This window comes from Phyllobates terribilis, unplaced genomic scaffold (assembly GCF_046119375.1).
Source record: "Phyllobates terribilis strain yellow unplaced genomic scaffold, ASM4611937v1 Scaffold_296__1_contigs__length_2355070, whole genome shotgun sequence".
Classification (NCBI taxonomy): Eukaryota; Metazoa; Chordata; class Amphibia; order Anura; family Dendrobatidae; genus Phyllobates; species Phyllobates terribilis.
In genome coordinates this window covers 1,589,412-1,615,907 of record NW_027363056.1, presented here as the reverse complement: position 1 = coordinate 1,615,907, position 26,496 = coordinate 1,589,412, and the positions used below count along the sequence as shown (strand labels likewise).

The 26,496-nt window shown below is 47.9% G+C and overlaps 1 protein-coding gene across 1 annotated transcript; it reads left to right on the top strand.

The window, feature by feature from the left end:
• Positions 1-684: 684 nt before the first annotated feature.
• On the top strand, positions 685-20,523 carry LOC141220437 (uncharacterized). The gene is made up of 7 exons (XM_073666356.1): positions 685-768; positions 14,190-14,339; positions 14,469-14,648; positions 14,732-14,855; positions 14,938-15,035; positions 15,235-15,325; positions 17,736-20,523. Exons 2-7 carry the CDS (start codon positions 14,262-14,264, stop codon positions 19,610-19,612), a joined length of 2,448 nt encoding a protein of 815 aa, XP_073522457.1. The 5' UTR covers positions 685-768; positions 14,190-14,261; the 3' UTR covers positions 19,613-20,523.
• Positions 20,524-26,496: the final 5,973 nt, after the last annotated feature.

Genomic DNA, 26,496 nt, shown 5'->3' with positions numbered 1-26,496 from the left:
CGTAAACCTCGTACACGCGCGGCTCCGCTCCGTTCACCTCGTACACACGCGGCTCCGCTCCGTACACCTCGTACACCCACAGCTCCGCTCCGTACACCTCGTACACGCGCGGCTCCGCTCCGTACACCTCGTACACGCGCGGCTCCGCTCCGTACACCTCGTACACGCACAGCTCCGCTCCGTACACCTCGTACACGCACAGCTCCGCTCCGTACACCTCGTACACGCACGGCTCCGCTCCGTACACCTCGTACACGCGGCGGCTCCGCTCCGTACATCTCGTACACGCGCGGCTCTGCTCCGTACGCCTCATACACACGCGGCTCTGCTCCGTACACCTCGTACACACACGGCTCTGCTCCGTACACCTCGTACACACACGGCTCTGCTCCGTACACCTCGTACACACACGGCTCTGCTCCGTACACCTCGTACACACACGGCTCTGCTCCGTACACCTCGTACACACACGGCTCTGCTCCGTACACCTCGTACACACACGGCTCTGCTCCGTACACCTCGTACACACACGGGTCCGCTCCGTACACCTCGTACACACACGGCTCTGCTACATCCACACTGTAAACCCCTCCTGACCCCACACATAAACTTCAGCTCATCCAGCACCATGACAACCAGCACAGCAGAGTCCTGCATCTCCTGAGGCCCCTGATCATGTGACCCCTGACTCCTCCCCTCCTGTGACCTCATCACAGGTCCTGTGCGCACACAACAGCCATATATGTGGTGGCGGCTCTGCAGGTGGAGGTATGTGGAGACCCCATTACTGGGCGCAGGGGGCATTAACCCCTTCAGCACGGAGGCTCTTTGGGGGTCTCTGTGTGGTGTGAACAGTGAGGTAACAGCTGAGGACAGAATGTGGCTTCACTGGTTCCCGTCCACATTAGGTCCCTTCTGACGACTGCAGGATGAAGGACAGGGGTGAATCCGTCATCTGCAGCCTATAAACCGTAGACACGTAGGGCAGTACCTGAGGCCGGAGTGAATGCCCCTCACAGAGAGGAGGTGGGGGGTTTCTCTATAAATGCCCGGCCTCAGAGCCGCCCTGCGCCCCTCACATCGTAGGGAGTCAGAGCTCGGTACTGAATGAATAATGTTATAGCAGCTAATTGACATATGAGTAATAACATAAACCTCATGATGTGCCCGTGGGTGAAACACGCTGAGGTGACTGAGCACAGGTCAGCGAGCTCAGTAACATAGACCCCCGGATACCTCAATGTGATTACTGTAGTACAATATGGGGGGACACAGTGATCGCCTGGAGCTCAGCAGGGGATATCTGCATCTCAGTAACATAGACCCTCGGATACCTCAATGTGAATACTGTAGTACAATATGGGGGGACACAGTGATCGCCTGGAGCTCAGCAGGGGATATCTGCATCTCGGTAACATAGACCCCCGGATACCTCAATGTGAATACTGTAGTACAATATGGGGGGACACAGTGATCGCCTGGAGCTCAGCAGGAGATACAGTGGTGGCCAAAAGTATTGGCACCCCTGTAATTCTGTCAGATAATACTCAGTTTCTTCCTGAAAATGATTGCAGTCACAAATTCTTTGGTATTATTCTCTTCATTTAATTTGTCTTCAATGAAAAAACACAAAAAGAATTGTCCTAAAGCCAAATTGGATATAATTCCACACCAAACCTAAAAAAGGGGGTGGACAAAAGTATTGGCACTGTTTGAAAAATCATGTGATGCTTCTCTAATTCGTGTAATTAACAGCACCTGTAACTTACCTGTGGCACCTAACAGGTGTTGGCAATAACTAAATCACACTTGCAGCCAGTTAACATGGATTAAAGTTGCCTCAACCTCTGTCCTGTGTCCTTGTGTGTACCACATTGAGCATGGAGAAAAGAAAGAAGACCAAAAACTGTCTGAGGACTTGAGAAACCAAATTGTGAGGAAGCATGAGCAATCTCAAGGCTACAAGTCCATCTCCAAAGACCTGAATCTTCCTGTGTCTTCCGTCCGCAGTGTCATCAAGAAGTTTAAAGCCCATGGCACTGTGGCTAACCACCCTAGATGTGGACGGAAAAGAAAAATTGACGAGAGATTTCAACGCAAGATTGTGCGGATGGTGGATAAAGAACCTCGACTAACATCCAAACAAGTTCAAGCTGCCCTGCAGTCCGAGGGTACAACATTGTCAACCCGTACTATCCGTCGGCATCTGAATGAAAAGGGACTGTATGGTAGGATACCCAGGAAGACCCCACTTCTTACCCCGAGACATAAAAAAGCCAGGCTGGAGTTTGCCAAAACTTACCTGAGAAAGCCTAAAACGTTTTGGAAGAATGTTCTCTGGTCAGATGAGACAAAAGTAGAGCTTTTTGGGAAAAAGCATCAACATAGAGTGTACAGGAAAAAAAAAGAGGCATTCAAAGAAAAGAACACGGTCCCTACAGTCAAACATGGCGGAGGTTCCCTGATGTTTTGGGGTTGCTTTGCTGCCTCTGGCACTGGACTGCTTGACCGTGTGCACGGCATTATGAAGTCTGAAGACTACCAACAAATTTTGCAGCATAATGTAGGGCCCAGTGTGAGAAAGCTGGGTCTCCCTCAGAGGTCATGGGTCTTCCAGCAGGACAATGACCCAAAACACACTTCCAAAAGCACAATAAAATGGTTTTAGAGAAAGCACTGGAGACTTCTAAGGTGGCCAGCAATGAGTCCAGACCTGAATCCCATAGAACACCTGTGGAGAGATCTCAAAATGGCAGTTTGGAGAAGGCACCCTTCAAATATCAGGGACCTGTAGCAGTTTGCCAAAGAAGAATGGTCTACAATTCCAGCAGAGCATTGTAAGAAACTCATTGATGGTTACCGGAAGCAGTTGTTCGCAGTTATTTTGGCTAAAGGTTGTGCAGCCAAGTATTAGGCTGAGGGTGCCAATACTTTTGTCTGGCCCATTTTTGGAGTTTTGTGTGAAATGATCAATGATTTGATTTTTGCTTCATTCTCTTTTGTGTTTTTTCCTTGCAAGCAAATTAAATGAAGATAATAAAACCAAAGAATTTGTGATTGCAATCATTTTCAGGAAGAAACTGAGTATTATCTGACAGAATTGCAGGGGTGCCAATACTTTTGGCCACCACTGTATCTGCATCTCAGTAGCATAGACCCCCGGATACCTCAATGTGAATACTGTAGTACAATATGGGGGGACACAGTGATCGCCTGGAGCTCAGCAGGGCATATCTGCATCTCAGTAACATAGACCCCCGGATACCTCAATGTGAATACTGTAGTACAATATGGGGGGACACAGTGATCGCCTGGAGCTCAGCAGGAGATATCTGCATCTCAGTAATAAAGACCCCTGAATACCTCAATGTGAATACTGTAGTACAATATGGGGGGACACAGTGATCGCCTGGAGCTCAGCAGGGGATATCTGCATCTCAGTAACATAGACCGCCGGATACCTCAATGTGAATACTGTAGTACAATATGGGGGGACACAGTGATCGCCTGGAGCTCAGCAGGAGATATCTGCATCTCAGTAATAAAGACCACCGAATACCTCAATGTGAATACTGTAGTACAATATGGGGGGACACAGTGATCGCCTGGAGCTCAGCAGGGGATATCTGCATCTCAGTAACATAGACTCCCGGATACCTCAATGTGAATACTGTAGTACAATATGGGGGGACACAGTGATCGCCTGGAGCTCAGCAGGAGATATCTGCATCTCAGTAATAAAGACCCCCGAATACCTCAATGTGAATACTGTAGTACAATATGGGGGGACACAGTGATCACCTGCAGCTCAGCAGGAGATATCTGCATCTCAGTAATAAAGACCCCCGAATACCTCAATGTGAATACTGTAGTACAATATGGGGGGACACAGTGATCGCCTGGATCTCAGCAGGAGATATCTGCATCTCAGTAACATAGACCCCCGGATACCTCAATGTGAATACTGTAGTACAATATGGGGGGACACAGTGATCGCCTGGAGATCAGCAGGAGATATCTGCATCTCAGTAATAAAGACCCCCGAATACCTCAATGTGAATACTGTAGTACAATATGGGGGGACACAGTGATCGCCTGGAGGTCAGCAGGGGATATCTGCATCTCAGTAACATAGACCCCCGGATACCTCAATGTGAATACTATAGTACAATATGGGGGGACACAGTGATCGCCTGGAGCTCAGCAGGAGATATCTGCATCTCAGTAATAAAGACCTCCGAATACCTCAATGTGAATACTGTAGTACAATAAGGGGGGACACAGTGATCACCTGCAGCTCAGCAGGAGATATCTGCATCTCAGTAATAAAGACCCCCGAATACCTCAATGTGAATACTGTAGTACAATATGGGGGGACACAGTGATCGCCTGGATCTCAGCAGGAGATATCTGCATCTCAGTAACTGTGATTGGCGGATGCAGCTGAGTAACAAAACGACTGAATATACCGGGAGCTACAAGGAGAGCAGCACAAGGTATCAGCCGTGTGAGGAATTTCTGTATTAGGGGTTAACCCTTCTGTGGGGATTATTGAGCCTCTGTAGGTAATAAACATTTATAATGAAATCTATTGAAGGGACAAGTAGCAATAGATCAACAAGAACTCGTCATCCACATGAATAGTGACTGGCGCTCGCTGAGTGTTCAGGGCTGGAATTGAGGGCAAAGTGCAATAATAAGGGATGATTGTGGGATATACAGTACAGACCAAAAGTTTGGACACACCTCATTTAAAGATTTTTCTGTATTTTCTTGACTATGAAAATTGTACTTTCACACTGAAGGCATCAAAACTATGACACATGTGGAATTATATACTTAACAAAAAAGTGTGAAACAACTGAAAATATGTCTTATATTCTAGGTTCTTCAAAGTAGCCACCTTTTGCTTTGATGACTGCTTTGCACACTCTTGGCATTCTCTTGATGAGCTTCAAGAGGTAGTCAACGGAAATGGTTTTCACTTCACAGATGTGCCCTGTCAGGTTTAATAAGTGGGATTTCTTGCCTTATAAATGGGGTTGGGACCATCAGTTGTGTTGTGCAGAAGTCTGGTGGATACACAGCTGATAGTCCTACTGAATAGACTGTTAGAATTTGTATTATGGCAAGAAAAAAGCAGCTAAGTAAAGAAAAACGAGTGGCCATCATTACTGTAAGAAGTGAAGATCAGTCAGTCCGAAAAATTGGGAAAACTTTGAAAGTGTCCCCAAGTGCAGTTGCAAAAACCATCAAGCGCTACAAAGAAACTGGCTCACATGAGGACCGCCCCAGGAAAGGAAGACCAAGAGTCACCTCTGCTTCTGACGATAAGTTTATCCGAGTCACCAGCCTCAGAAATCACAGGTTAACAGCAGCTCAGATTAGAGACCAGGTCAATGCCACACAGCGTTCTAGCAGCAGACACATCTCTACAACAACTGTTAAGAGGAGACTTTGTGCAGCAGGCCTTCATGGTAAAATAGCTGCTAGGAAACCACTGCTTAGGACAGGCAACAAGCAGAAGAGACTTGTTTGGGCTAAATAACACAAGGAATGGACATTAGATCAGTGGAAATCTGTGCTTTGGTCTGATGAGCCCAAATTTGAGAACTTTGGTTCCTACCACCGAGTCTTTGTGCGACGCAGAAAAGGTGAACGGATGGACCCTACATGCCTGGTTCCGACCGTGAAGCATGGAGAAGAGGTGTGATGGTGTGGGGGGGGCTTTGCTGGTGACACTGTTGGGGATTTATTCAAAATTGAAGGCATACTGAACCAGCATGGCTACCACAGCATCTTGCAGCGGCATGCTATTCCCTCCGGTTTGCGTTTAGTTGGACCATCATTTATTTTTCAACAGCACAATGACCCCAAACACACCTCCAGACTGTGTAAGGGCTATTTGACCAAGTAGGTGAGTGATGGGGTGCTACGCCAGATGACTTGGCCTCCACAGTCACCAGACCTGAACCCAATCGTGATGGTTTGGGGTGAGCTGGACTGCAGAGTGAAGGCAAAAGGGCCAACAAGTGCTAAGCATCTCTGGGTACTCCTTCAAGATTGTTGGAAAACCATTTCCGGTGACTACCTCTTGAAGCTCATCAAGAGAATGCCAAGAGTGTGCAAAGCAGTCATCAAAGCAAAAGGTGGCTACTTTGAAGAACCTAGAATATAAGACATATTTTCAGTTGTTTCACACTTTTTTGTTAAGTATATAATTCCACATGTGTTAATTCATAGTTTTGATGCCTTCAGTGTGAATGTACAATTTTCATAGTCAAGAAAATACAGAAAAATCTTTAAATGAGAAGGTGTGTCCAAACTTTTGGTCTGTACTGTATGTATATGGGGAATGTTTCCATGTGCCGTGAAGATGAATATGCACGTTGGAATTGTTTCTAATTGATTAATGTGCACAAGTTTGAACGATCTCTGATTACCAATGTTCTGGGATGGAGCTAATAAAGCACGGCAATACTCGCCTATAGAATAATAATATACCATTTATTATTTTTATTATTAGTATCTGTAACATACCTGGCGGCGACCTTGCATAGTGGCCCATCTCCCACTGTGCAAGAGCGCGCACTTGATCTCCAGTCCAGAATGTCTCTCTGGCTTTCCTCCATGCTGTCTGTTTGTGTCTGTTTCTGCTGCTTAAGGGCGGCGCCCGATCACTTCCTGCTTTTTGTACCTGCTGTGGGCCACACCCCTTGTGCGTCCTCAGCCTATTGCTGTCTGTCACCTGGTATATAACCCAGCTGCCCCAATCAATCCCTGCCTGAGCATTGTGTTTCATTCAGTGTGTGCTTGCACTCTGAAGGTGCCAGGTCCCGTTCTGTGTTCTATCCTGGAGGCTGTATTTCCAGGCCTGTCTGAACACGCTCCTAGCCTGTTCCTCCCGCCTTCTAGGGGCCGATTACCTAGACCCGCTCCTGTATCTTGTCTGTCCTGTCTGAACACGCTCCTAGCCTGTTCCTCCTGCCTTCTAGGGGCCGATTACCTAGACCCGCTCCTGTATCTTGTCTGTCCTGTCTGTACACGCTCCTTGCCTGTTCGTCCCGCCCCTCTGGGGGCCGTATTCCCAGACCCGCTCCTGTATCCCGCTGCAGTGTCGGTCTCTTCCGTACACTCAGTTCCAGTCTGAACTCTCTCCTTTCCTTTACCTGTTTTGCCTCTATGTCCGTTCCTTTCCTTTTTCTGCAGAGTCTGAACTCGTACCTAGCTCCTGCTTGTTGTCTCTGTACTCCCGTTTGTGAGTTTGTGGTCCACTCGCTACTTCACTGCAAGTACCCTGTGGGTATCTGGCTCTGCCTTTCCCTTCCTGTCTGTTCCGTGTGAACAGAGCCCTGTCCCCCCTGCTCTGCCTTGCTCACCGCTCCGGCGGTTCTAGCTTGCTCTGACTCCCTTGCTCACCGCTCCGGCGGTTCTAGCCTGCTCTGACTCCTTTGCTCACCGCTCCGGCGGTTCTAGCTTGCTCTGACTCCCTTGCTCACCGCTCCAGCGGTTCTAGCCTGCTCTGACTCCTTTGCTCACCGCTCCGGCGGTTCTAGCCTGCTCTGACTCCTTTGCTCACCGCTCCGGCGGTTCTAGCCTGCTCTGACTCCTTTGCTCACCGCTCTGGCGGTTCTAGCCCGCTCTGCTCCCTCTTTCTCACTGCTCTGGCAGTCTCGTTCTGCTCTCTTCCTTTACCTCACTGCTCCTGCAGTCTCGCTCTGCTCCCTCTTCCTCACTGCTCCGGCAGTCTCGTTCTGCTCTCTTCCTTTACCTCACTGCTCCTGCAGTCTCGCTCTGCTCCCTCTTTCTCACTGTTCCGGCTGTCTCGTTCTGCTCTCTTCCTTTACCTCACTGCTCCGGCAGTCTCGCTCCGCTCTGACTCCTTTGCTCACTGCTCCGGCAGTCTCGCTCCGCTCTGACTCCTTTGCTCACTGCTCCGGCAGTCTCGCTCCGCTCTGACTCCTTTGCTCACTGCTCCAGGCGGTCTCGTCCTGCTCTGACTCCTTGCTCACTGCTCCGGCAGTCTCGCTCAGCTCTGACCCTTTGCTCACCGCTCCAGGTGGCCTTGTCCTGCTCTACTCTTGCTCACCGCTCCAGGCGGTCTTGTCCTGCCCTGCTCTCGCTCACCTCTCTGGGCGGCCTCACTCTGCTGTGTTTGTCCGCCACATCTGTGGTTCTGTTCCTGAGTCCCAGTGTATACTGGGTTCTGTCCCGCCTGTGTTCCTACCTGCTAGTGCCTCCCTGTCTACACTCTAGCCGTGCTTGCCTGTACCCCCCTGCCTGCATACCCGCCTGCCTGCATACCAGTCGTGCCTGCCTATTCCCACCAGTCTGTGTGCCAGCCTAACCAGTCTGTTCCTGTATTCCCCTGTGTGGGTCAACAGCCGTGTCCGGGGTCTGTCCTGGAGTAGCACCTGGTCCCTCTGCTCGGTTCCTCCTTGGGGCACTGGCGTCGTATGCCGTCGTGTGACCCTGGTCGGATCGGGTGAATACCTAGTTACGCCCCTCCAGGCATTCACTCTCCGGCACGGTCCAGTGGAATCACTACTATCACACGCACACGCCGCTCAGCCCGGGCGTGTGCATTACAGTATCCAAATCTCACCCATCTATAAGGTTCAGATTGGATAGACTGCATGTTAAATACGGTGGAGATATGTATATTTTTAATACATTCTAATAAAAGTTACTTTTTAGCATAGTTAGTCCACCTCGGTCAGTAAATATTATTTATTTAGTGGATTTTTTCTTCTAGCTTATAGAGATTCTCAATAAGTGAATTGTTTGATCCAACCTTCAGCCTTCGTCTGTGATTCTGAGACTCCGTGCACACAGGCTCTATGGCATCACTACATCCCACCTGTAGTATGGAGCCTCAGTACTCACACTGCACAGACCGGAGCAGGGGGGGGGCTGTGATGGACTGTAAGGGCTTCCATACTGAGTGGGGGTCCTCATTTTGTGTAGCAGGCTGTGGTAGCCGTAATACTGTGTGAGGGGCTGTGGGGGCATCATATTGGGGGGGCTGTGGGTGCCATCATACAGTGTTGGTCATCATGCTGTGGGGGATCTGTGGGTGCCATCATATTGTGAGGGTCTGTGGGGGAGGCCATCATACTGTGTGGGAGCCCTCATACTGAGCTACATGGGTACACAGGAGAACAATTTCCTGGTGATGAGTCACATAAAGATAAGTAAGTGAGAAATACGGACTTTTGGTCTATCTGGTTGCAGACTTGAATTGATATGGTGTTGTGTGCCAGGAAGGAGACATGAGATAGCATGTTCTGAAGGAAAGCTAAGATATAATGGCAGTGGGAATCCTGATTACAGGCAGGGAGCATAGCGGAGACAAAGAGCAGGGCGAGGTATTTAGCTCAGGCCAGGAGGCCTACTTAAACGGTTGGGAACTTTGCCAAGGGGGAGCAGAAGTCCTAATTAAACGGGATTAAGTTAAGTAAGGATTCCTTATTTTAGACAAATAGAATTTAAGGAAACAATTGTCTATAGTAGACAGGAGGCTACAGTGTTTTCAAACTAGGACACGAGTTCTCCTATGGAGAGCTGAAGATGCAGTGCCTCAGCAAGAAGTGTGTGGCCCTCATCACATGAACTTTGATAGTATTAGGCTAAGTGCCCACGATGCAGAAATGCTCCGGATTTTTTCCTGAGCGTTTCTGCATCTCCCTGGCAGAAAAAACTCATGCAGATTGTACATGCGGATTGTACATGCGTTTTTCTTGCCAGGGACAAGCGGATTTGAAGCGTTCTTCAGGCTGTGTGCCCACTATGCGTTTTGCAAGCGTTTGTGCAGTGGAATTTCCGCAGCGTAAACGCTTAAAAAACGCTTGGTAATCCGCCCCTCATGGTCCCCAATGACAAGCCGCAATTTCAATGCCCATGCTGCGGATTTTTCCGCAGCGTTTATGCTGCGCTCAAAAATCAGCAGCATGTCCATTAATTTTGCGGACACGTAGTGTAATCGCCGCCATTGACTTGCATTGGACCGCGTGACATCCGCACCACTGCATCTACACAAGCGGATATCACACGGTTCGATGAGCAGATGGTACCCAGGTCTGGAGGAGAGGAGACTCTCCTCCAGACCCGGGTACCATAGAACCGGTAAAAAAAAGAATAAAATAAAAAATAAAGATTATATTCACCTTCTGGCGGCCCGCGCTGCACTCGTCCTCCTTTGCCGGCAGATCGCGAAGGACTGTAGGACCTGCGCTGACGTCATAGTTATGTGACGGCAGGTCCTAGTGCAGTGCACAGCGATCTCCCGGCTGCCAGAACGGAGCGAAGCAAGACTCCGGGGTCATCAGAAGGTAACATTCTTTACGGGCACACTATATAAATCCATGCCGGTTGCATGGATTTATATAGTGTGACCATGTTGTCAAGCACTTTCCAGGTGATGCTAAAATCGCTTGGAAAGCGCTTGTCAACCCGCATGCGGAAATGCAAGTGAAGAACTGTTCACATCTGCATGTATTTGGCAGGAAAAACGCATGCACAATCTGCATGCGTTTTTTCTGCCAGGGAGATGCAGAAATTTTCTGCTTCATTTCTGCATCGTGGGCACATAGCCTCACATGAATTTGCGCATGCATTATATGAACGCAGGTGAATCCGCATGTGTTCAATGAACCATTCGGATTCGCCGCATTCAATCCATTGTAGTGATCTAATTTCTCTTGCAGAGACTAGCGACTCCGCAAGAGAAATTGACATGCTGTGGTCTGGAAAGATGCGCCGCATGTCAGTGTCCGCGGGTGATCCGCAGGTGCACGGAGACGCATAGTGGACATGGGATTTCTACAAATCCCATCCACTATGCTGTAACATCTGGCCACTGTGTCAAACCCACAGCGGCACGCAGCGTCAAACCCACAGCGGCTCCTGATCGTGTGCACATCTTGCTCAATAATGATTTTATGGACTGTTCTAGCTTGTAACAAAACTTATGTGCCACTACATGTAACCGGAAAATTCTTGACTCTGCATAGTGCAGAAGACGCATTCATAAAGTGTTGTGCCTGCTATCTGATGTATATACTTCTCATCAACATCTTGTTAAATAAAGAAAAGTTTATTTTTGGACTTTGGCTTCTCTTATTCATCTCCATACCATCTGGCCCAGGCCTGCCAAGTACAACGACAGCATGAGATGTGCAGAGTCAGGAGCTATGACACTGCCAAATACAAATATACAGTACATGTATATATTTTCCTTTTGAGGTTGGGGGGGCCAATTACAGCTATTGCTGTGGGACCTGTGATTTCTATCTACACCACTGTGTTTCCTCAGGGAACTTACCAAGATGTGTGCTGAGCACCTTGAACCCCCAGGTGCTTCACAGAAGTTTATAACATGGAGCCGTGAAAATAAAAAAATGTAACTTTTTCCACAAAAATGATCGTTTAGCCCCAAATTTTTAATTTTCAAAAGGGTAAGAGGACAAAATGGAACCTAAAAACTGTTTTCAATTTCTTCTGAGTATGCCAATACCCCATATGTGGGGAGAATACAGTGTTTGGGCGCACGTCGGGGTTCAGAAGGGAAGGAGCACTGTGTGACTTTTTGAACACAAAATTGTCTGGAATCTACAGCGGACGCCATGTCGTATTTCGGGAGCCCCTGATGTGCCTAAATAGTGGAAACCCTCCACAATTGACTCCATGTTGAAAACTAGACCCCTCAAAGATTTTATCAAGGGGTATAGTGTACATTTTGAACCCAGAGGTACGACACAGAATTTGATAACATTAGGTCATCATATTGAATAAGTTGTCATTAGTCTTGAGCGCAAGTGCTCGCTACTTAAGTTTGCATCGGGTACTCGGGTATGCACCATGTATCGCGGGTGCTCGAGTCCCTGCCCCGCATGTTTCACGGTTGTTAGAAACCCAAAAAAACATGCGGGGATCGCTCGTGCATGGCAGGCGATCCCAGCAACGTTTTTTTGGGCTGCGAAACATATGGAGCAGAGACTCGAGCATGTCACTCGAGCACCCGCGATACTCAGTGCATTCCCGAGCACCTGATGCAAACTCAAGTAGCGAGCACTTGCGCTCAACATTGGTCGCCCTATCATCATCATTTTTTTTTCTTTACCTTTGAAAAAATCCCAACCCTAATACAGCCCTAACCCTAGCACAATCCTAACTCTAGAGTTTATTTTTTTACGCCGTTCCTCGTGCGGTATAACTGATTAGATGACTTTATTCTTTGGGTTGGTGTGATTACAGCGATACCAGATTCATATCGGGTTTTTATGATAGACAGCTGTCACACACTAAAAGACGCTTTTTTTTGCAAAGACTAGTGTTTGCATCTCCATATTTTGAGAGCTGTAATTTTTCGATATTTTGGCCGACAGAGTTATGTGACAGCTTGTTTTTTGTGGGACAAGTTGGCGTTTTTATTGGTACCATTTTCGGGCATGTGGAATTTTTTGATCGCTTTCTATTCCGATTCTTGGGAGGCAGAATAAACAAAAAACAGCAATTCCGGAATTGTTTTTTTTTTATGCCGCGCCGCATTTGGTAAAATTGATAAGGCAGCTTTATTCTACGGGTCAGTAAGTTTACAGCGGTATCACATTTTTATTTTTTTTATGTTTTGGCGCTTTTACACAATTAAAACTATTTTCTAGAAAAAATATTTTTTTTGTATCGCTTTATTCTGAGAGCTATAACTTTTTTATTTTTTCGGATGATGGGGCTTGTTTTTTGCGGGACAAGATGACGTTGCTTCATTTTTATTTTTTTTTACCGTGTTCACTAAATGGGTTAACTAGTGGGACAGTTTTATAGGTCAGGTCGTTCCGGATGCGGTGATACCAAATATGTGTACTTTTATTGTTTTTTTTTCATAATAAATAAATATTATGGGTACAATATATTTTTATTTTTTGGGGATTATTTTTTTCATTTTTTTTTTATATTTTCACTTTCCTACCCTTTTTTTTACTTTTACACATTGTCCCACTATGGGACTTTCACTTTTTGCAGCCTGATCGACTGTATAGCATAGAGAGCAGCAGCTCCCTATGTCATGCAGCCTGTCAGCACTGCGTATGACCAACGTAACTTCCTGGTGACCCGGATGCTGTCATGACGACATCGGGTCATCATGACAACATCCGGGAGCCACCGCAGACATCGCTGGGGGCCACAGAGGAGGTGAGTACCAGCACTTACCTCCCTCCTTGCCCCTGCAATGCTGCGATCAATTTCGATTGCAGCAGTGTGGGAGTTAATGTGCTGGGAGCGGTGCGGGACTGCTCCCTGCATATATCACCGGGTGTCAGCTGTGACAATCAGCTGACACCCGGCAGCGATTGCCCTGCACCGCTTGTGTGCGGGCGCGATCGCATTATGCTTAAAAGTACATAGCTGGTCCATAAGTCCCAGGTCACAGCTACGTACTATTACTGATGTCGTCGGAAAGGGGTTAAAACAAATGTTTAACATATTGAAAAATAACAAAATGTATCCTATGCTTTTTGCATGTTTTTTTCTTTTTACAGGAATTGTTGGTGCCAATTTTCTTTTGAAACATGTTAATATCTTTTTTTTCTGTTTTTTTCTTGTAATATAAGGGCAGAAATAAACCCCATAAAACACTGTACATGGAGACTTTGGCATCAAATAATTTCTGTCTGCGATGTTTGTGCAAATAAAAAAGCTTTTATAAAAGTCTCAAATTTCTGTGTGTAAATCAGACATGAGATCTAACGTGATAGAAGATTACAGTCCGGGGAAGATGGGAAACATTCATACAGACGGCCAGTGGTGATGTAGTCAGTGACGGACTCTGGCCAAATATGTTTCAAGAGCTGTGGTAGAATATGAAGATTTCATCCTCATCATGAAGTAGTTATTTCTAATGTCACGTGTAATGAATATCTCCTGCAGTATTCCAGTGTCGGTAAATGAGACGAGAATTAGCGTTATGGAAGATGAGTCTATGTGAAACGTATTCAGCTGCCGACTCCGAGGAAGAAACTGCTTGTTGTCTATAGCATAAAATATATAGGTTTTATTAGTAGTTATAAAGAAGAAAGCTACATACTGTAAAATAATAAATCTCCTCATATGTTTCCCTTATTATCTAAAGTAATTGTATTATTACACAGAATTTTTATGATGTTACATCGGCTCATCTTCTTCTCATTCAGGTCTCTACAATACCGAATCCTCTCAGTGAAGATCTTCCATAGAAGAGAATTTTCCTGATTTACCCGTCAAAGATGCATATGGACAGAGACAAGATGGTGGAGAGGATATTACACCTCACCCTAGAGATCCTCTTCCGGCTTACTGGAGAGGTGAGAGATTCTGATGACGTCACATTACATCATTCTTATCTATGGGAATAACAGATGGACAGAACTGGAGAAGTGAGGACTCTGGAAATGTCTGTAGAGAGATTTATTAATGAGTCTCTCCATAACCAGGATTACACAGTAGTGAAGAAGACCTCTAGTGAACGCCGTCAGGACCCTGTGTCTGAGGGATGGGGAAGACCCCTGAGCCCAATCACAGGGCTTCCACCTCACCCCCTGATGCTTGAGGACATCAATGACCAGAAGATCCTAGAACTCACCTACAAGATGATTGAGCTGCTGACTGGAGAGGTGACACTGCTGGGAATGCTGGGACATTATACAGTAACGCTATGGAGGGATCAGGGGGATGACGGTATCATTGTATGTGTCAGGTTCCTATAAGGTGTCAGGATGTCGCCGTCTATTTCTCCATGGAGGAGTGGGAGTATTTAGAAGGACACAAAGATCTGTACAAGGACGTCATGATGGAGGTTCCCCAGCCCCTCACATCACTAGGTAATAGACCGGACTAAATACACACGACCTATAATTATCTCTATGTAAAGAATGAATTCAGTCCTGTATGTGTTTCCTCCAGATCTATCCAGTAAGAGGACAACACCAGAGAGATGTCCCCGTCCTCTTCTTCCACAGGACCGTAAACAAGAAGACCCCAATGTTCCTCAGGATCATCAGGTAGATGGAGAGATGGTGTCATGAGATCTCCCCTATGATGTGTAGACGGCTGTGAAGGTCTTGTGCTCAGTCTTGTTTTATCCACCAGTATTATTATGGTTTATACTTGTGTAATGAGAACGGTGGAGATGGCAGGATTAGAGCTGATCATAGATGGGACTTCTCCATCTGTCTGTGACTTTTATAATATTTGTTTCAGGGTGAAGATCTGATCCATATTAATACTACAGAGACATATGTGAGGGGTGATGAGCGGTGTAAGGAGCAGATTCCTACATATGACTACCCAGGTGAGTAGTGACCACTAAACTCTGAGAAGTCACAGATTCTTCTCACTCACCGGCTGTGGCTGCTTTATCAGTCGTGTAGTCCGGCCGTATCACAATCGTGTGATCACCATTTTCCCACTAGACCACAACATTTTTCTCCATCCGAAAATATTCAATTTACTTTGTGTAATTGTGAAAGACCTTTTCTATAGAACTTACAACCTGGAGGATCCACCTACCCCCTGGGATTAGTAGATGCTGACCGTTACCTGCCCAGATCTGTAAACTACAAAGCCAAATGACAGCGTACGTAGAAAGTGCTGACAAGTGAGAAAATCACTTGAAGAAAAATATTCTGATGGACCTGTAAGAGAAAGCGGAGGGTAATGATGCTGTTGGCTTCCTAGATCCCTGATATCTTATTGGATGAATCTACCTTCTCTCCCTTCTGTGCTGCTGAATGTGCTCGTATGGTGCCTACAAGACCAGGTCCAGTCTTTCTGGCCAAACTTCTCTTTTATGATCGACAACATTAAATGTGCAGTGAGGGCCAAGTGTGAATTTCTGTACAATAACAACGGAGTTTCCCTTTATCCTGACTTTTCAATTTCTTTTTAAACCAACTAACTTCAAACAGGATCTTGATAAACTACATAAATACCATTACACCTGTGCGGTGATATGTCTCTAAGCTGTGCGTGGCTGATGGCTGTAATATACATCTAATCACACCGGCAGGAGATGTGGTGGCATGGCTCGAGCCCTGGTTTCATGGATTCACTCCACATCATAAATTCCATTATGTTTTCAATCCTAAAGAATTCAGATTACTGCACAATCTCTCCTGAAATGGGGGCACTAATACTTTCTCTACTCTTCTGGTCTGGACTCATCATACCTCCAATGGTCCACCATAAATGAGTGCATCTCCGGTTTAGTGTTGGATTTCTCCCTTCATACATACGTTGTTGTTGGGGATGTTACATGTTTATATATTCTTTTTTTTACAAGTTCATTCTGTATGATAGTCTGATTGTGGTGGGATCAGCTGGCCTCACTTATGTGAGTCTTTAACACCCTGGTAGTCTTTCAAAAAGATCTCCATTGCCTCTTCCAAATGCCAGAGATCTAAATTTAAGACCCCTCAGCTCTGCAGTATTGTAAAAAACTTCACTTTAAATGTCTAATATTTCTTCTTGACACTCATGTGATAGAAAATATTGTCCCTTACAATAGTTTAGATTGCCAAGAGCCACCGAGCCCCAGACTCTAATTACCCCAGAGAGGTTTCTCCACTAGTTACTCATTTTTCTTTGATGGAGACTGTTGAGTTTGATCATTTCAGTAGATGTTTTATTGTCTATACTCACAGTTTTTGACTTCAGTAATCCTCTGATTTAACCCCTTCCCGCAGACAGTTTTTTGTTCCTAATCAGGCCCCATTTTTCAAATCTGACGTTTTGTCACTTTATGTGGTGATAATTTTGGAATTCTTCACAAAGGATAATAGGAAACAAATGGACCTTACAAATTATTTTCCAACTTCTCTTGAATCTGACAATCCCCTATATACGGTTGTACACTGCTGTCTGGGCACATGGCAGGGTAAGAAGGGAAGGAGCGCCATTTAGCTATTAGGAATGCAGATTTTCCTGGAATAGTTCGCAGACGCAATGTATTGGGGGCACTGTTCATGGTCACCTGGCAGCTCAAAAGATGGCCACCACAAACTGACTTGTCACTATCTACTCCATTTACAGATTTCACAAATTACTTTGCTCATCACCCTTTAACCCCTCTATATGGATCTGGACTTACACAGAGACCCCTAGGTTTGGACCACGGTGTTACCTGCTGTTCTGTGGAGTGAGATGGGAAGAAGAATAGTCAGGTAGCCGGATCAGAACCTGGAGGGCAGAGAAAATACAAGATCAGAAGACACGAGTAGTCAGTAAACGGGCCGAGGTCACACCAGGAAACAAATACACAAGCCGGGAGCTGAGCACAGAGGCCTGAACCAGAGGAGAACAAGGCTGGATCTGGCAGCTTCCGGCAATATGCTTCCAGCTTTAGTAGGGTGCGGTGCTTTCCAAATGGCTGAAGTAGGGAGCAGATTACTCCAGCTGGACAGCACACACACCCATACTGCCAGACTGGATGGTACTACTGGTCCCATTCACCCTAATCTTAGTGGCTGGACAGAGCCTGCGCCTTTTACTCCATATTTGGGAGGCAGAATGAACAAACAGCTGAACACGACGCTCTACTGGTTCATCCTATGAGGTTTTCTATTAGATGGTCCTGGTGAATAAGTGATTTTTTTTTTTATAGAACTTGCCTTTATTTACTGACAGTTTAAGTAGAAATGTTCAAAAATATAAAATTCAAGGATTTTTTATTAAAAAATAATAATTGGTTTTATTCTTGGCAGATGACTGTACCCGGAGATCAGAGGGACAGCTGACATCTTCAATTTTCAAATCAGACAGTTTTCAGATCCCACAGGATACAATTGAAGTGAATGACATTTCCCCAGATATCCCATCATCCCTTCACAGCAAAGATCTGTCATCTGATCCTTTGAAACAGGTCCTGTCTTCTGATTCATTACCGAGTACTAAGGAAAATCATAGTCACAAAATAAGCATTAAAAAACAAACTGATACTAAAGCAAAAAAGCCATTTTCACATTCAGAATATAGAAATAGTTTTCCTCTCAAAAAGTCTTTTCTTAAACATCAAAAAATTCACACAGTGAAGAATAGATTTTCTTGCTCCAAGTGTGGGAAATGTTTTAATCAGAAATCAGATCTTTTTAGGCATGAGGTAACTCACACAGGAGAGAAATCATTTTCCTGTTCAGAATGTGGGAGATGTTTTACAGAGAAATCCACTCTTATCAAACACCAGAGAACTCACACAGTGGAAAAGCCTTTTTCATGTTCAGATTGTGGGAAATGTTTTAACCAGAAATCTAGTTTTCTTAAGCACCAGAGAACTCACACAGTGGAAAAGCCTTTTCCATGTTCAGAATGTGGAAAATGTTTTAACCAGAAATCTAGTTTTCTTAAGCACCAGAGAACTCACACAGGGGAGAAGCCATTTTCATGTTCAGAATGTGTGAAATATTTTACAGCGAAATCAACTCTTATTGCACATCAGAAAACTCACACTGGGGAGAAGCCATTTTCTTGTTCAGAATGTGGGAAGTGTTTTGCAAAGAAATCAAATCTTATCAAGCATCACAAAACTCACACAGGGGAGAAGCCATTTTCATGTTCAGAATGTGTGAAATATTTTACAGCGAAATCAACTCTTATTGCACACCAGAGAACTCACACAGGGGAGAAGCCATTTTCATGTTCAGAATGTGGGAAATATTTTACAGAGAAATCAAATCTTATCAAGCATCACAAAACTCACACAGGTGAGAAGCCTTTTACATGTTCAGAATGTGGGAAATGTTTTACAGAGAAATCAACTCTTATCAAACACCAGAGAACTCACACAGGGGAGAAGCCTTTTTCATGTTCAGAATGTGGGAAATGTTTTACAGAGAAATCAACTCTTATCAAACATCAGAGAACTCACACAGGTGAGAAGCCTGTTTCTTGTTCAGAATGTGTGAAATATTTTACAGAGAAATCAACTCTTATTGCACATCAGAGAACTCAGACAGGGGACAAGCCATTTTCATGTTCAGAATGTGGGAAATATTTTACAGAGAAATCAAATCTTATCAAGCATCACAAAACTCACACAGGTGAGAAGCCTTTTTCATGTTCAGAATGTGGGAAATGTTTTACAGAGAAATCAACTCTTATTGCACATCAGAGAACTCACACAGGGGAGAAGCCATTTTCTTGTTCAGAATGTGGGAAATGTTTTGCAAAGAAATCAAAGCTTATCACACATCAGAGAACTCACACAGGAGACAAGCCTTTTCCATGTTCAGAATGTGGAAAATGTTTTACAGAGAAATCAACTCTTATTGTACACCAGAGAACTCACACAGGAGAGAAGCCATTTTCATGTTCAGAATGTGGGAAACGTTTTACAGCGAAATCAACTCTTATCAAACATCACAAAACTCACACAGGGGAGAAGCCTTTTACATGTTCAGAATGTGGGAAATGTTTTACTGCGAAATCAACTCTTATCAAACATCAGAGAACTCACACAGGGGTGAAGCCTTTTCTGTGTTCAGAATATGGAAAATGTTTTAACCACAAATCTGATTTTGATAAGCTCCAGAGAACCCACACAGGGGAGAAGCCGGAAATGTTTTGTACAGAAATCACATGTTAATAAACATCATAGAATTCACACAGGGGAGAAGCCTTTTTCATGTTCAGATTGTGGGAAATATTTTAACCAGAAAGCGCATCTTAATAACCACCAGAGAACCCACACAGGGGAGAATGCCACAACTACACCCAACTAGTCTCTGTACAGACAAGTAAGGCCCTAGCTGCACAACTAAAAACACCACCACAGACCTAACTCCCTAATAAGCCGTTGAGGAGTTTCTTATACCTCCTGAGGAACCAGAGGGGAGGCTGCAACACACTATCAACAAGGGGAAAGTAAAGTATGAAGACCCATGACCTAGGACACAAACCCAGCTTTCTGACACTAGGCACTAAATTGTGACCCAAAATCCTTTACTAATCTTCAGATTTCATGAGGCCTTGCACACAGTCAAGGCACCTAGTGCCAGAGGCAGCGAAACCACCCCAAAACACCTTTGAACCTCCACCATATTTAACTATATGGGTTGTAAATTTATTGATTATGCTGCGCACCTTGGACAAAGGAACATGCGGATCCCTAAAGATGGACTTATAACCTTGAAATTGTTGATATTTTTCAACAATTTTGGTTCTCAAATCCTCAGACAGTTCTCGTCTCCTCTTTCTGTTTTCTCCATGCTTAGTGTGGCACACATATGCACACAATGCAAAGATTGAATCAACTTCTCCCTTTTTTATCTGGTTTTAGTTGTGATTTTCATATTGCCCACACCTGTTACTTGCCACAATTGCGTTTGAACAAGCTTCACATTCACTTGAAACAAAGTTGTTTACCCACAATTTAGGCAAGGTGCCAACAATTTTTTCCAGCCTATTTTGTGCAAGATTATGTTTAATTTGCCTTTTTTTCTCTGTTTTCTTGTGTTGTTCCAATACACGCAAAGGAAATAAACGTGTAGAACAAAACATGTAATTGCAATAATTTTCTGGGAGAATTACTTCATTTTCTGGAACAATTTCAAGGGATCCAACACTTTTCACCATGACTTGTTTTTGTTGCCTTTTTAACTTGTTGCAGCATTTCATCCTCTACGTGTTCAGCTATATTAGGAGGCTTGTAGCAAACTCCAGTTAGCAGCTTTCCATTATTGCCACGTCCATGTACATTTACCCAGACTGATTCTACATTAGGAATGTAAAACTCACAACATGAAAACTTTGACAAAGTCGTGGGCCAACCAGTATACAGTATAATGGGCCCCACATGCTCCTCCATACATAAGAAACAAGAGGAAAAAACTTCAAGTCAGAGTCCCATATAATAGTGAAAAAATTACAAAATGTTATTAATTATAATTTATACAGGAAAAAAATATGAATCGCAGAAACAGAGACAGTTAATAGTAAAACAATGGAGGAGCACTAATGAAGAGCATGAGACAAATTAACATGATTCTTTTCTGATGTAAATACAGTGCAGACCAAAAGTTTGGACACACCTCATTTAAAGATTTTCTGTATTTTCATGACTATGAAAATTGTACATTCACACTGAAGGCATCAAAACTATAAATTAACACATGTGGAATTATATACTTAACAAAAAAAGTGTGAAACAACTGAAAATATGTCTTATATTCTAGGTTCTTCAAAGTAGCCACCTTTTGCTTTGATGACTGCTTTGCACACTCTTGGCATTCTCTTGATGAGCTTCAAGAGGTAGTCACCGGAAATATCGGTTTCATTTACCGCCGCTTCAATACCTAGGACGTGTTCACATATTCTTGTCTTAAGTTATCTAGTTGTGAGCCTTCCATAGATTTTAGGACAGCTGCATGTCGCATAATAGACCACCGCTTTAGAGGTACAAGTTATCTGTTTGGTGATGTAATAGGTCCTAGAGCCCTGGGAATCTCTGAAAGAGTTAGCATGTTCGACATTAGGACACGCCACAGATCAACCACATGGTACACATCCATTTACTGGAGGTGGTCTTTTCAAAAAAAATTAGGGGGAGTGGTAGGATAATAGTGGCTTCTCATAAGATGATCACGGAGATGTTTTGCCTTTCTGAAGGTGATTTGCTGTCTCTCTGGTAGATATTTTGCCATTATGGGGTCAGCCATTAAGATGGGCCTTGATTTGTTAAGACAGTCATGTAATTCTGTAGCTTTAGAGTTGAATGTTGTAATGAACCGTAACAAGTGATGAGCCAGCATGCTCGCAACTGCTCGCCCGAGCATCTCACTGCTCGCAACTGCTCGCCCGAGCATCTCACTGCTCGCAACTGCTCGCCCGAGCATCTCACTGCTCGGCGCTCGCCGAGTATATCCAGGGTTCCTCGGTGGGAGCTCGGGTCCCCTCCCTGCATGTTTGGCGCTCTTTAGAGTGCCAATCAACATGCAGGGATTGTCTGCCACACACTGTAAAGCCGCAGACATGTTGGTTGTGGCATTACAGTGATTGGCTGGCCACACAGGGTCATCAGGTCTATATCAGACCTAGCGCCCCCATGCTAGGCAGGCAGGGTATATAGCAGACTGCAGTGCACATAGCAAGAGGATCCATTCCAGTTCAGCCTGTTGCAGTTCCCTACAGGAAGTGGTGGAGGTGGAGCCTGCAGTGAGCTGTGTGCCGTGTGCTGTCTGGACTGTGTGGCTGCGTTTGGAGAGAGCTCCTGGGAAGGGAGGTTTTTCCATCTGGGACTTTTTGTCTGCCCCCTTCCCAGGAAACAAGGCTCAGAGTGGGACTGGCCTCCGGGGCTGGGCCCCAGGCTCCCACCTCCCGGTCCAAGCTGGCGGGGGGTGGGAGAAACACCAAGCCGGCTAAGGCAACAAGATCTGGCCAAGGCAGCAGGGGTTCCAGCATGAGGACCCGGAGGACCCCCGAGGCTATGACCGCGGCGGCTCCTCCCTCCGGAGGTGGGTCGAGTACGAGCGGAGGTGCTGCAGCGGTGCCCCCTGATTGGGGTACCAAGGCGTCGAGGGAGGCAACCGTCACCTATGCCTCCCGTATACATGCGCACCTCTGCGAGTATGAGGACGCCACAAAGAAGCTAAGTTCCCTCTGGGGGGAGTTGAGGGTGGCTCAGGAGAGGTCCGTGAGGGCCTCTGGCAGTAAGAAGCCTGAGCTATCCGCCGCGGTCCGGAAGATCAAGCGGGCCATTCAAGACCTGGAAGACCGCAGGAGCACCATACTGGCAGGAAGTGGACCCTTCATGGAGAAGCTGCTTAATGATGACCGGTTCAGAGCCATGACCGGTGGGGCTCTGGAGGGGTCGCAGGGCCCCAGCCAGGCGGTGGAGGAGGAGGAAGAAGAGGTATGCGTGGAGGAGGCTGCACCCTACCCACCGCCTGGTGGCCTGGTAAGCGATCTCCAGGCATCGCATAGCGGGATAGCCCCTGAGCAGATGGCTCTCCCGTCTGATTCTAGCCCTTCAGAGGGCAGCGGGAGCGAGGGGGAGGATGAGGAGGATGGGAGCAGTAGCAGTGAGGGGGGCTGCCTTATCATGCAGCAGATCCAGCAGATCGAGTCCCCGGTACGTTTTGGTCAGCTTACGTTCGGGGATGAGATCTGCGAGGATGAGGCACCCGTGAGGGGGATGAAGAGAAAAGCAAAAAAAAAGAGAAAAACAACTGTTGCGCACAAGTTTGTGTATGTCCCCCTCTCTGGGGCCCCCCTGTCCCGTTGTGCGGCACCCGCCACCCACCCCGGCTTGGACTCTGTTGTGGGTCCACAGCGAGGGAGCGGGGAGACTATAGGCCATGGCACGCAGAGCGCTGCCTCTGTTTGTGGTAATGGAGGCAGTGGGTCCAAGGTGTCTGATATGGAGCATGGCGCGGAGGGCGGCCCGACGGTGGGTGTGATCTGTGGTGGTGCTCAGGCTGGATCCCCTGTAAAAGGGAGGTCTGGCCTGGCACCTGGTGCGCCTGCTGGCGTGCAGGGGGCGGCTTGTACATCTGCCGCTGCCTCCTGCTCTGCTGGCGGCGCACCGACAGCCGGGGCCGCATCTCCGGCGGCGTGTGCTGGGGTGTCTGGGTCCCTCACGCACGGATCCACTAAATCTGGATCACTTTCAGGGACCCAGAGACCTGGTAAGGTGAAGGGCGCGGGGCCTGCGGCTCCGGCAGAGCCGGCTCATAAAGGAAAGGTGGGGCTTGCTCCCCTGGCAAAATCCGTGGCGAGGTCGGGGCCCCCTGCGCAGGGGCCCAGTAATGGGTCAGCGCGGGGGGCTCCACCGCCGCTGGGTGCCGAGGGGGAGTGGCCTAGCCTGGGGCCGGCCGCCGGAGCTGGGGTGGCCAGGCTGTTTGTCGTAAAGGGTGTGACGGTAGGGGGTGCTATGCCCCTGAGAGCTGGTGCCGCTGGTCCAGGGGCCCCTGTGAGTAGACCCAGTTCCGGGTCGGCTTCGGGGGTCCCGGCGCGGCCGGCTTCGGGGGGCGTGGCCTCCCAGCCGTCCACGGCACCAGTGGGAGTGGCCTCCGGGGCCCCCACCGTGCTGCCTGGTGTGGGGGGTGTGGCCTCCCTGTCATCCACGGCACCGGTGGGAGTGGCCTCTGGGGCCCCCACTGTGCTGCCTGGTGCGGGGGGCGTGGCCTCCCTGTCACCCAAGGCACCGGTGGGAGTGGCCTCTGGGGCCCCCACTGTGCTGCCTGGTGCAGGGGGCGTGTCCTCGCGGGTAAATCCCGCACAAATGGGCGTGGCTTCACCCGAAAAGGGGCGGGGCTTAGCGCCGGCAGCTGCTGGGAGCAGTAGTGCCACAGCTGTGGCTAAAAATGGAGGTGGGGCCTGCCTGCCGGTGTCCTCTGTGCCCACGGGCTTATCTGGGGCAGGGGCGCCGGCAAAAATAGCTGCAGCACCAGGCTCCCAAAACCCCCCGGCAGGGAAGGTGCTGCCAGCAGGTGGCAGCAGTAGTAATGCTGTTGAAAAACCTGCTGGCAGAAAGTGTGTGGAGAAGAAAAACAACTGTGACCCCAGTGTGCATGTGAGTGGGAGTGGGGCAAGTGGGGTGACTGTCGGTATGGATGTGTCTGTGGTGGAGGAAGCAAGTGCTGGTGTGTCTGTTGCTAGTGGGGGGAGTGGGGGTGGGGCTGGTCCATCTGCCCCCCCGGCTGCTGGTCCCCGGAGTTTTGCGGGGGTAGTAGCCGGGGCCTCGGGGTCTTCTCGGGGGGCTTCCTCACCTCTGGACCTCAGGGACGGTGACTTGCGACGCCGTTTCCTGGAGGCCCTCAAGAAGGGAGAACGGACGATCCAGGTAGAGGGAAGAGAGGTGGACCTGGCCTTTTGGCTAGATAGACATGGCCTGGCCGCCTTCCAAGATAAAAAGGAGGGGGAGACAGCGTGGTCCCTCCCGACAGCCGGGCAGGGGGTGGCCAGGAGGAATGTAGTTCGTCTTCGGTGGAGGGGCAGTGAAGCGTGCCCGCCAAGAGCAAGGGTCGTGGAGCTCCTCCTGAAGATGAACTTCAGGGCGACTGACATCTTTGCCCTGATCCATCCTTTTGGTACCCCCATCTTCGACATCAGTTTTGTTCGGCCGGAGGGCCTAGAGCTTTTTTGGTCGAATTTTGAACTGGTGAAGGGGGAGCCCGGCTGGCGAGACTTTGCCGTGCAGGCGGTGTCTCGCCAAAATGGAGTAAAGAGAGTGACCGTTCTAACTAATAACGAGTCGCTCTCTGGGGTCGATATTATGACGTGGCTTTCCCGCTATGGGGAGGTCACGGACGTCCCAAAAAAGAACAGGGACGAGTTTGGCATCTGGTCAGGGGGCTGGACCTTCATGATGAGGTTGAAGGTCTCAGGCGGTACTGTCACCCACATCCCCTCCTCAGCATTCCTGGGGAGGGACAGGATCCTGATCTTCTACCAGGGGCAACCAAAGGTCTGCCACAGGTGCGGTGATCCCCGCCACTTCAGCGCGGGCTGCAAGGTGCAGAAATGTGCCTTGTGTGGCGGGGTAGGTCATCTTGCCGCGGCCTGTGGTGACATTAGGTGTCACCTGTGTGGTGACCTAGGTCACCCGTACAGCCGCTGCCCCCGCTCCTTTTCTAACACCATCTCTGGTCAGGCGGGGGAGAGCCATGGGGGGGTCCCCAGTGGTGCATCCTCTGCTGGAGCCGGAGGTGGGGGCGGGAGAGGAGCTGAGGGGCCGGTGAAGGAAGGCGTGGCCAGTACATCTGCCCACCAGTGGCATCAGGTGAGGCGCCGTGGGGGTAGGGGGCAGGATAAGCCCCAGGCGACTGGGGTGATGTCTGTACCCTCCTCGGAAGCGGCAGCCGGTGCCCCTGAGGCCCTGGGGGAGGAGGCGGTGAGCGAGGAGATCAGGAGGATGGAGAGGGAGGAGGTGGCTGCTTCTGATGACTCCTCCCAGTATGAAAGTCTGGACGAGGAGGTGGTGGAGCAGCCTAAAACAAAAGGTGACAGTAAGACCAGTAAGAGTCGGAGGAGGAACCGAAAGGGGGCAAAAACATCTAAGGCCCCCCCCCTGGCCACTAAGGTGCCTACGGAAGGGCTCACCGGCTCCCCTCTGATCCCCCTCTCCAACCGGTTCCATGCCCTCGATGACTCTGCTGTGTCGGAGGTCGGGGGTGAGGGACCGGCGGTAACATCTGAGGTGCCTTCAGGGAGCGGCGGGGTCCGTCCTCCGGAGGGCTCACTTTCCTCTGGGGGGGGGACTGCTCTGGGGTCCATGGGTGAGGAACCCGGTACTGGGAAGGTGGTGACGGGTGCTATGGACACCTCGGTGTCACTAAAGAGGAGGGGAGAGTCTGGCTCCTCCTCTGAAGGTGAGCACAAAAAATCTGGGGGTACGGTCAAAAAGAAGGCCGTCTAACTCAATCACCCATGATGGCGGAACCTACCCCGTTGACTCTGGCGTCGATTAATGTCGCCAGTATAAAGTCAGATGCGGCCAGATTTATGGCCTTTGATTTTTTCAACCGAGTT